Here is a 12,689-nt window from a genome sequence, read left to right as displayed (position 1 = left end):
TCTTATTCAAATTTGTCATAGCAGCACTATGATGTGCAGTCTTTGTAACACCTGCAATATATCCTCTAAACTTCTGTCTACTTTCAACCATCACTTCCAAATCTCAAATCTCATCCACTTCCTGCAGTACATCTCTGTCAATATAGTACAGAGTGTTATATTTCTGCACTTCAAAATACAACACTTTGCACTTATTAATATTATAACTGCAATGCAACTTCTTTATCCAAGTCAAAAGTGTATTCAAATCTTCCTGAATGGAATTAACATCAGCAGTGATGCTTATAATTCTTCCCAACTTTGCATCATCAACAAACAACTGAAGATCCCCAGTCAGTAAATGATATATCATTTACAAACAAGTTAAATAGCAGGGGGCCAAGAACAGAACCCTGAGGCAATGCCATGGTTACCCTCCTTTTTTGAGACTGCTACATCATACATAACTTGATGGTATCATTGAGAACTAACAGCTAAGAGATTAACACTGAAATAACATCTCATCTTTGTATACTTGCTCTTTCATTAAGGGTGAAATTAAATCTCTGACTTCCTGCAATTTTGCTTGTGATGATACCATGTCTGTTTCTTCTTCTTCTCATCAAAATCATACTTCATACTGTTAAGAAATTTAAATGTATCAATTTTGTATCAATAGTATCAAGTTTGATTGTTAAGTGGAACAACTGTTTTAAGCATTTATAGCAAAACACAGTTGAAGCAACTATTTTAACTGGCATTGGGATTTATTGATAACAATTCCACAAATGCCAATTGTGGCATTCTAATTCAAATGATTGCTATTTCCTGTTTTCCCAGTATGTATGTCAGTCCATAAAATGCAAGGACAAAAACAGTCCTTGTAGATTTGAAATTTTATTGCTTCTTTAATGGTCAGTTATATATGGCTTCATTATGAATTAAATGGGAAAGACTTTTGTTTGTGCTTTTAGCTGCAAGAAAAACTACAAACCTTATTTACTTAATTGCACTACAGAATTTCATGTGATCATTACTGTTAGTTCTGCCATCCATGTCAACTTTTTAAATGCTCATCTATATTCCATTGTTTTACTGGAGATGATTAGGTTGCTAAGAAAATTATTAATTTGACAAGTGGAATCTCCATATGTTATTGCTGTATTCTCAAGAAATTCATGCTACATATTTGAATTGACCTGTTGCTTATGGTAAGAAGTGGAAGCTTCGTTGGCTTATTAAGTATCATAAATCTGTGTATCTGAGGAGTGGCTCTAGTTGAGTAGATTTTGCTCACTAGAATAAGTTATTTTCTTATTTTAATTTTACTTTCAATTATTGTCAGTAATTGTTTTGGGGTAATTTTTTGCAGTGACTTAATAAAAATTTCACAATTTAACTGTCTTTTAATTTGTAAATATTTCAGTATTTTAAAAGTTTAAACAATACCATTCAGTTTTGTAGTATGATAGAATTTTGTAATTTTAAATTCTTGTATTAAACATTAAACACTCATCTATAAACTGTTCTATGTTGCTAGATTTAGATAGTTTATGGAGGGATACGTTTTCAGAATGAGCAAGACTTTACATGATACTAGGAATGGTAAGAAGCATTGCAGTTTATTTGCAAACTATATGCTATAAAAATCATCAAGACACTTGAGAATATTCAACTCTTTAAATACTGATCTTTATGTGAGTGTTTACTTGAAACAGATTGCAATTAATACAGGGTGATCAAAAGTAAAGTATCCCTGTTTAAAGCCTTGTGGTGTGCCAGCTAATGATTCAAATGCTACAAACATTTGTGAAAATACATTATATGTCATGCAGAAGTGATATGTGAGGGAAAAAGGAAAATGTTCCAAAATTCATTACCAGGGACATTGTAAACACCAAATACGTGGGATTTGCATATCATACAACTCAGCAGGTGCCAGAAGGGTTTAAAAATATGGACATGGGATTTCTTCCTTCATTCTGGTTGTTAATATCATCCACAGTGAATGGCACTGACCTTGCCCGATGTGATTTGCTCGTGAAGCTGTATTACCTAAACAATTGCAATGCTGTTGCTGCATTCCACAAATTTCATCACCTGAACAGATGTTGATGTGGTATGCTAACTCCATGTAGCTCTGCGACAAATGATTAACCATTTTGAAGAAATGGGATCTTGGGAGTTAGACCTGGCAGAGGTCGCAAAACATCAGTTCACAAGTGAATGAAACTGCTACTTCCATTGTGGAGCAGGCCATGAATAACAGTGTTGGTTCTTGTAGTGCACATGCTGTATTGAGATACATGAATGTGCCTTACACAACTGTCTGGAAAATTCTACAGAAGATTATTATTATTCAGGCCTCCAAGGAGTCAAAAGACTCGTCGAGGGAGGTCCTTCCTAAGACATAAAGTCTGTCAAGACTCATCGAGGGGAGGTCCCCCCCCCTGAGAAACATAAAGTCTATCATACCACTCTTTAAACTCGCTGACCATTCTCGCTCCCACCACTTCATCAGGCAATGCATTCCACGGCTCAACCACCCTCCACACAAAGAAACCACTCCTTACCCTCTTGCTCACAGTTTCCTTTCGTGACTTCCAGGGATGGCCTCTTGTCATCACTCCTTCCTGCTGTTCAACCAAGCGAAAGAACTCCCCAGTGTCAACCCTGTAACCACCTCTCAACAGTTTAAAAGTCTCAATCATATCACCTCTCCTTCTATCCACCAAACTCTGCAGTCCACATTCTCTCAGCCGATCCTCATAACTATCCTTGTACAGTCCTGAAACCATCTTTGTCATCCGTCTTTGTATCCTTTCCACAGTTAATTTATCCCCTTCAAATCCTGGGGACCAAATCTGAGAACAATAGTCCAAGTGTGGTTTGATCAGAGACTTATACAATGGAATGATAACCCTCTTATCTCTGCAGGTCAGTGTCCTTCTCATAATAGCAGCAATCCTCTGTGTTACCTTCACCACCTTTGCAGTATGTCCCCTAAACTTCAGGTTTCTATCAATCATCAACCCCAGATCTCTTGTCTCCCCTACTTCCTCCAGTATAACTCCTCCCATAGAGTATGCAGCATCCAATCGATGTTTCCCAAACCTCAAGACCTTACATTTTGCTGCATTAAACTGACACCCCCATTTCTATGCATTTCTATTCCTTCAAGATAACCCTGACACAGGAGTTGCACCTGCAGGACTTTGAAAGTCCATTGACATTTGCTTTGAGCATTCTTTGCTCAAGTACAGTTGGATGCCACATGGCTATGGATGATTTTTTGGGGAGATGAGGCTCACTTTCACCTGGATGGAGCTCTGAGTATCCACAAATACTGGGTATGGCTAAACAAAACTGCACATGCAATCCAACAAATTCCTTTGCATTTACCCAAACCCACTGTCCTGGGTGGGTTAACAGCTTCATTTACCATTGGACCATTCTTCTTTGAGGACATTTGCCAGTCGGGTCCTGTGACTTGCTCAGTTACTGCTGTGAGGTATTGCAATAAGATAAACAATTTTGTTGTGCCACAGCTATAGCAGCATCTATGTACGGATTAAGTCATTTTCATGCAGGATGTGCCCCTCCACACATCAGTCGATCTGTACAGGAAGTTCTTTGAGAACATTTCACAGAAGCCAGAGTGATTAGCCATGCATGGCCACCCTGTTCACCTGATCTGACCACCGTAACTTCTGACTCTGAGGATTTCTCAAAGACAGGTTTATCAGGATCATCCTGATAACTTGCCAGCACTGAAAGACAGAATAATGCAACATGTGTGCACATTAGTCCCAAACAGCTGCTTTCTGCTGTTGAACACACTGTGCAAAGGATGCAGTTTGTGGCATACTGGAAAGTTTTTTTTTTTATGGTGTAAAAGACATCAAATGTCGTATTATGCCAGGACACAGGTCACAGCATTATGTTTAGTAATTGGTTAGTGGAACAATCACAAACATCCATGCCCTTGGTGGATTTGAATCCACAGCCTCTTGGCTGGAGAGCGGATATGCCAACCAATTGGAACCAGGGCAGCACATTGAGTAGTAACAGTACACTTCATGAATGCATAATGGAAGTGAATAAAAATGTGTTATTTATGCTTGTCTCTCTTTTGTCCTTCTTACTTACACAGAAAAATTACATCTACATTCAGTACATCATACAGACCCTTGGTGGTGAATTTTGTAACTACTTTTTTTTATTCTCCTTCAGATATTGCTTCCACATGACACAATGTATTCCTGCAAAGTATTGCAGCATTTGGATCACTGTGTGGTGCTCCACAAGTCCTTAAACAGGGATCTTTTAATTTTACATAGCCTAATATCTCCCCCACCCTCCCGGCAGCTGAATGGTCTGTTTAGGTCTATTGCTTCCATCACTAGTTTTCTCCATCTGTCTCTGTCATAGATTCCATCTGGTGTAAAGTGCTCATTAGGTCTTTCATTGCCATATTTCTGTCATCCTCAGAGTCTTCCTGTATATTTTTTCTTGTCAATTTTAGAAAGAGATGTTTTGGATTCACTCTCATTGCATGTTGATTAATTTTAATGGTATAGATGACAACACAGACTGATAAGAAAATAACTATTTATGAACTTATTGCTGATATTTTGCTGGTATTCTATCCAGCATCTTCTGCGCACAAAAACAGTTTGTCACAGTATGCGAGACAACTACAATTGGGCGGTTTGTGATTGTGGTTGTCTCGTGTACTGTGACAAACTGTTTTTGTGCTCAGAAGATACTGGATAGAATATCAGCGAAATATCAGCAATAAGTTAATAAATAGTTATTTTCTTATCAGTCTGTGTTCTCATGTATACTGTTAAAATTAATCACATGTATGATGAACACATGAGCCTTCTCACACACTCTTATTGCACTATTGTTTTTCTAATATCACAGACATGTTCAGTTTTCAGCATTTTTTTTTTTTTTTTTCATAATCAGTTTCTATAACTCTGGTTGTTCACCAGAATTGTTTTCAATTTTTGTCAAAGTCTGTTAGATCTTGCAACCCTCTACTACCACCCAACTATAATTCAACCAGATTCAAAGAACCAACCTTTTTCCTTTCACAAGTAGGTGAGAATATAGTGTTTGGATTGAGAAGAAAATCCTTTCATTAGTAAACCTTCACTCACCTGTGAAAGTACCTGAGCACCATGAATCAAGCATTCTTCCTGTTTGAATCAACATTAAAATAGTTAAATTTTATTTAATAAAATTATATATTTACAACTATTGACAAAATGTTTACTCCTATTAATTTTTCATATGCTTTTTATATAAAAATCATTGTATGCAAATTGTAATATTTTTCTTTCTAGATCAGAATTTTCTTATGAGCTCTATCTTCGACATGATCTGTATTCAGAGCATCATACTCAGTGGTACTACTTCCAGATAAAAAATACAAGAGCAGGAGTGAAATATAGATTTTCAATAGTTAACTTTTGTAAGCCTAATAGTCTTTACAATAATGGGAAAAAACCTCTTTTTTATTCAGAACAGGCTGCCTCAAAAAGGAACATTGGATGGCACAGAATAGGAAAAGATATATGCTATTACAGAAATAATTTGTAAGTTTAATTTCAAAAGTTGTAAATTTTGAGAACTAATTGTAGTTAATACTAATAGCAACAGCTGTAGAAGAAAAACAAAAAAAAACTTCCAAACTGCATTTGTAGAAACAAACAGATATCACTATTTGCTTATAGAACTAACTGAAATATTTGCAAAAAAACTGTTGTAAGGAAAGCACACCAAGATTCTTGTGATAGATTCATTTCTAATATCGAAAATTATGGAAATTCATTAGAGACAGAATACAAACTCGGATTGATGAGAATGGAAATCTTTCAAAATACAGCATGGTTTAAGGGATCTTGCTTCATTAACTTGGTTATACTTAATAATAAAGTGACTACTGTATTGGGCACAGAAGATGCTTATACAGTGATTTTTCTGAATTTCATTGAAGTTTTTGATGAATAGTCATTTATATATCGGAGTGCAATGCAGTGCTCTGTGACAACCAGAGAGCTCTTTGGATGTCACAGAGAAAAAAAAAAAGGTGACATCCAGAGAGTTCTCTTCTAGGATAACTGTTGTTTAATTTTGTATATTTGTGATATAGTTCAAGGTTTGAAAGGAGATATTATTATTATTAGGGGTGTTTCCATGGAGTCCAAAGACTCATCGTGGGAGACCCAAACTATCCACGCAATCTATCATACCCTTCCTTGAACCCAATAACAGACAAAGCACTCACAGATAACTCTTGCAACCCATTCCACTCATTCACAACTATCCAAGCAACAAATCTAGTCCTCATGCCCCTACAAACCACATTTTTATTCAACTTCCAGGGATGACTCATTGTTCTGGCTCCTCCAGCCAAGTGCTGAAACATTTCCCCTGCATGTAAGCTATAAAACCCTTTAAGCAACTTAATTGTTTCTATCATATTCCCTCCTTTTCTCCTATCAACCAACCTATGCAATCCACACACCTTCAATCTATCCTCATAGGGAACATTCCACAGACCACTCACCATCTTTGTCAAGCATCTCTGAATCCTCTCCACCAATTCATCAGAGGCATTGCCAGTTCTCTTGCTCATTCTTGCTAAACCTGAGCTGATATCCCATCTAATCCCACAGCTGTATTTACATTCAGTTTCTGCAATATCCTAAGAACTTCCAGTTCATCCACTTCTGTTCCCACATTAGTATCTGTCACATGTTAAATCAGTAACCCCACTAGAATGATATACCCTCGCAAAGTGGTCCCTCAGCAAGAAAGTTTTTAATATTGGATAATGAGGTCAGATGATTTCTGTGTACAGAAGTGGTCAGCCAGTTACGAGGATACTGTGAAAAGTTCTTGACCATAGATCGCAAAAATATCGGCAAGATTTTTTTTTTCTAACTTGGTAGTACATCTGTCATAAGCATCCATGTGAAATTGCAAGTCATTCTATCAAGTACTTTGTTTTATACAAAGTCTGAAGCAAAAGTTTTGTTTTTCTTCAGAATCTGAAGCTGTATCCCTTGAAATGGATAAAAATGATAAAATGGATAAAATAAAAGGTTATAAATAATAAATTATAAAAGATTATAATTCTTTGTAAAAGAAGGTTTAATGCCAAAAGAAATTCATTTGAAGTTTATAAAAGTTTATGGGCACTCTTCTTCGTTTTTGACGATTAAAAAAATGGGCTGCCGAGTTTAAACATGGCGGTATCAGCCTCGAAGATGAGCCACGTGAAGGACGTCCAAAAAGTGTAACAACACCGAAAATCATTGATCGAGTGCACGATATGGTATTGGATGACCCGGCAAGTCAAAGTGCATGAAATTGCTGAATGATATATTCAGCAATTTCATGCATTTCAAAAGAACGTGTAGGATATATTTTGCATGAAGAATTGCAAATGAAAAAGCTTTGTGCAAGATGGGTGCTGCGCTTGCTCACAGCAGATCAAAAATGCACTCACATGAAAATTCTGAACAGTGCTTGGAGCATTTTAACAAGAATAAAACTGATTTTGTATGTCAATTTATTGCTATGGATGAGACTTGGATTCACCATTACACACCAGAATCCAAACAGCAGTCAACAGTGGACAGAAGCTGGTTGTTCAGCGCCAAAGAAGACAAAGTCGGTTCCATCAGCAAGAAAGGTAATGGCATCAGTATTTTTGGATGCTAAAGGCATTTTGTTTATTAATTATCTTGAAAAGGGTAAAACAATAACCAGGGAATATTATTGACATCTTTTAACCAGACTTGATGAAAAAATTTGTCAGAAAAGACCTGGTATGCAGATGAAAAGAAAATCATCTTTCATCAGGACAGTGCACCAGAGGTGTTTTGGAAATGGGAAAATTAAGGGATCTGCAAAATGAATTGTTGGAACATCCACCATATTCCCCAGATTTGGCTCCCTCTGACTTCTATCACTTCCCAGAACTAAAACTCTTCCTCACTGGTCAGCATTTTTCTTCGAATCAAGAGGTGAGCTATTATTATTATTATTACTCCCAAGACCTCATGGAGTCAAAGACTCATCTGGGAGGTCCCTTTATCACACACACACACAGCTCATCATACCGTATCTCAACCACACTCAAACTCCTTGCAGACACCACACTCTCAGGCAAGGCATTCCAATCATTTACAACTCTGCAAGGAAAAAACCTGCCTCTCACTCCCCTACTCACACCCTCTTTATACAGTTTCCAGGGATGACCTCTGGTTCTCCCCTGATCTCTCACTATTTTCTGTAGAACTACTCCAACATTGATCCTATAACAATCCCTTAATAACTTGTAGGTCTCTATCATATCTCCCCTCTTCCTCCTGTCGACCAGACTCTGCAAATTACATCTTCTCACTCTTTCCTCATACTCAACATTCCAGAGTTGAGAAACTACCTTAGTCAGTCGCCTTTGGACCCTTTCCAACATCTCTTCATCCTTCTGAAAACCAGGTGACCAAATCTGGGCACAGTAGTCCATGTGTGGCCTAATCAAAGCCTTATATAATGGAACAAGAATCTCTCTACTTCTACATGTCAGTGTCCTCCGCATCATTCCCAGAAGCCTTTGTGTTGTCTTCACAGTTTTGGCTATGTGTCCCTAAATTTTAGATCCTTATCCACTATCACCCCCAGATCTCTTATTTCCTCCACCTCCAACAATATATCCTCACCAAGCATAAATTCTGCATCCCATCTTTGTTTTCCAAATTTTAAAACCTTACATTTTGCAACATTGAACTCGCATCCCCATTTCCCAATCACTCAATAGAGGCCATAGAGGGGTTTTTTGAAGATATTATTGAAAACCACTACAGGGACAGGATAATGGTGCTGGAGCATCGCTGGAATAAATTTATTAGTCTTCAGGGAGATTATGTTTAAAAAGTAAAAATAATTTTGAAATTATGAATCTGTTTTTTCATTGTTAAGCTGAGAACTTTTCAGACACCCTTGTATATGGGTGATAATGAATCATTAAACAGATTGCAGAGGCAGGTAACTGTATTGGGAAATTGTGATTTTAGGTATGAAGACATTACTGGCTCTCAAGATAAGAGTGGAGGAGGTGTGTGATGAGATATATAGGAGAACGAGAGGTCATCCCTAGAAACTGTACAAAGGTCACATGAATAAGGAATGAAAAGATCTTTTGCATAGTGAGTGTTGAATGCAGAGAATGTGTTGCAGGTGGTTTTGTATGTTATAGAAAATTATACAGAAAGGTTACACGGTATATCATATGTTCATCAAGAAATTATATTCTTGTTTTATTTCTTTATCCAAATTGAAGCACTTGAAGTTTGTGCATGAAGTATATTCCCAACTAATCTACTTGCATATAGTAGCTGTTGTGACTTCACATCAGCCTCAATGCGAGCCATGTCGAGAAAAATACCTAGGTTAAATCAATGTAGAACTCATATTTTCTATATACAAGAAAAAAATATTTGGTTTATGACCATATTGTTAAATGCTCTAGATTACAGATAGTTGTAGAAAGGTTTCCTTCTAGGATACAAAGTATAATTAGACTAGACAAATTATATTCTTGTTCTAATCTTTTACCCAAATAGAATCGAGCAATTTGCATGTAGAGTTCCTTTCATCGTGTTTTTTCATGGAATACTGAGACAATTGATGTGATGTCAACAGCCTCTATATAAAAGTAGACCAGTTGTATACATATATAAACATGCATATGTAATTTGTTTATGCTTCGATACAAGAATAGAATTTCTTGTCAAGTACAATACTTTGTAACCTAGTGGTTAAACTTTCTACAGCTGTCTCCATCCAGAGTATTGCAGATATATAGTGATACACTGTTTTTCTATTTGTATATTTGAATATTTGGGGTGCTTAATGGTCAAAGCTGTATAACTGAGAGGAGACCTCCACATAGCCTTTAAAGGAATGTGGAGAACTGACCAGGGCTTCTGACCTAATGTCCATTCCACACCTTCTCGTGGTGCACCCTGTTAGGTATCTACCTGGATACTGAACGAACGAGGATGGGCTGGCGAATTGGGACTTAACCGACCAAACTCTATTCTTATTGGCTTAAACCACAATATTAAATGATGGTACAACATGACAGAATTTCATGCTGGCTGGGGCACCCGTTGTTTTTGCCAGGAAACCAGTGCGAACAGCGAAAAGTCAGCTGCTGGAACAAATCCTAAAACACACCCCAACTCAACATCACCAGAATTGAAGAGTACTATCAACATAAGAAGCCTAAATGGCAAAGAAATGGAGCTAACTGAGGAATTAGATAAGTACCAGATCGACATAATAGGGGTGACTGAAACAAAAAAGACCAAAACTGGTAAGATCTTTCTGAGCAATAAATACAAAATGTTATATTCAGGCAATGACAATCAAGGAAAAGGAGTAGCCATAGTATTCAACACTGAATACAAGGCTAATCTTCTTGAATGGCAGGCAATTTCAAGTGAAGTGATGTGGGCAAATATCAGAATGAGAAACTGGACAATGAGACATTTGTGCCTATGGTCCCACAGAAGGTTCTCTTAAGGTAGAAGTGGAGGAATTTTTTGAGGCTTTAGAGAAAGCAACTGACACAATGAAAAAGGAAAAGTTGGTCCTTGTTGGGGATCTAAATAGCAGAGCAGGAAATGATTGTCAGACATACAAAAATATTTTGGGAAAATTTGGGGAAAAGAGCAAAGCTAATAATGATGGCAAAAACCTGTTGGATTTCTGGTTGGGACATGGACTGGTTATTACTAACACAACGTTCCAACATAAAAATGTGCACAAATTCACATGGAGAAGAGGCAAGGAATAAGAAAAGTCTCATTGACTATATATTATTTTTGATAGTGATGTTTTCTCTCTGGTACAGGACACTAGAGTGTACAGAGGATTTGAAATTGGAAGTGATCACCATTTAGTTTAAGCAGGATAAAATTGAAATGCCTATAGTCTCAGCAATTTCGCACACTTTGACTTACTGGTCATCTAATATCATATTGTGCACTTGATAATGATTTCTGGTGTTGTTACACTTTTTGGGTTTCTTTCATGTGGGTCTTCTGGAAAGCTGGTATGGCCACATTTGAACTCTGCAGCCCATTTCTTAATTGTTGAGAACGAAAGAGAAGAGAGTGGCCATAAACTTTTATGAACTTCAAATGAATTTGTTTTGCATTAAACCTTCTTTTACAAAGAATTTTATAACCACGCAATACTCAATTTTATCTGTTTCAAGGGATACAGACAACATTTTTGATTAAGACAGCCGTATGAAACAAAATACTTGATAGAATGACTTGCAATTTCAGATGAATGCTTATGGGAGATGTACCAACTTAGAAAACAAAATCTCGCCGATGAGGCTGAGAACTTTTCTGACCAAGCTCTTATTTCTTTGCAATCTAAAATCAGTTGTCTGCTGAAATTATTTTAAGTTTTAGAAATACTATGCTATATTTTACCATGTAAACCTGTTTATATGCATGCCACAAAACATAAAGTTCAGTAGTGGTAATGTTTTTTTTTTTATTTTTCTTAAAAAAAAAATTCTAAATATTGGAAAGATGGTGGGGGTAGAACAAGCGCCCATTGCTGGAAACTGTATAAGGAGGGTGTGAGCAGAGGAGTGAGGAGAAGGTTCTTTGAATGGAGAGTGGTTGGTGAGTGGAATGCATTGCCTGAGTGCGTTGTGAATGTAGACACATTGAATCAGTTTAAAGCATGGCTACTACTTGAGTGGCTCCACTTCTGCTGCCTAATGTAGTAGTAAAAAGCATTATATAATGAATCTTGCTTTACCAAGAAAGCTAAATGTGTCAATTGGCATGGAGATATCCAGCTTACTCCAGTGCATATCAGAGGTGGAAGGATGAAAAAGAAATACAAAAGATAAAAACAGAACAAAATATATCAGTACAATTGTGGGTACTTTATGATTGTGAGTACTTCTCTATGGAGTACATTAAACTATTATGGTCTAAATCTTGAAAGAACTCATGAAATGATCTTGTTTGATGAGAATCCACTTTTGAAGAAAATTATGTCAAGGATATCACTGAAAGATGAACTACTAGACACCCCCACAGGAAAAATGAATAGTTCTGTATCCACAGAAAATGATCTAAACTCAGCAAGTGACCTGACACATCAGATGTATTGAACATTTTTCCAGTGGAAGATATTGACACTCACCATCCATCTTTCTTTAAATCAATATATAAATATAAGCTTGACAAAGGTAAGCCCTCAGTGTCTTAGAAATCGGACAAGCCTACAAAGCCCAAAACAGTAGAAATATTTTTACAGTGGAACTGTTAGTTTTTGCCAAAATATGAATGATATCAAGGTTCTGCTGCTGATGTGCAGACCTTTGTTTCTGTCTACTGGAAACATTTAAAACTCAGTGAGGACTCCATGTTAAGGAATTTCAGTGTTATTTATAAAGACAGAACTGGAGATGGTTCTGCACATGGCATAGTGGAGTAGCTATCTTAGTGGGCAATCATACTGTTTTCCAACATGTCCAGCTTAATATTCTAGAAGTAGTAGCATTTTGCCTATCTGTGGGATTTCTTAATACAATATGCTCGATTTATTTACCAGAGGATTCTGAGTTTAATGGGATCAACCTTGATAACATT

The 12,689-nt window shown here is 36.8% G+C and overlaps 1 protein-coding gene across 1 annotated transcript in view; it reads left to right on the top strand.

Moving 5' to 3' along the window:
- Nucleotides 1-12,689, top strand: part of LOC150092693 (cytosolic carboxypeptidase 2-like) — a 354,069-nt gene that overhangs the window by 78,399 nt on the left and 262,981 nt on the right. The window contains exon 7 of the mRNA XM_090414258.1: nt 5,334-5,585. Coding sequence (XP_090270384.1) covers nt 5,334-5,585 — 252 coding nt within the window. The remainder of the gene's footprint in view (nt 1-5,333; nt 5,586-12,689) is intronic.

The sequence above is a fragment of the Typopeltis vanoorti genome, chromosome 25, assembly GCF_054136105.1.
Source record: "Typopeltis vanoorti isolate ZY-2024b chromosome 25, IOZ_Tvanoo_1.0, whole genome shotgun sequence".
In the NCBI taxonomy this organism is placed as follows: domain Eukaryota; kingdom Metazoa; phylum Arthropoda; class Arachnida; order Uropygi; family Thelyphonidae; genus Typopeltis; species Typopeltis vanoorti.
The sequence above is the reverse complement of the archived record's forward strand: the minus strand, read 5'-3'. Positions and strand labels throughout refer to the sequence as shown.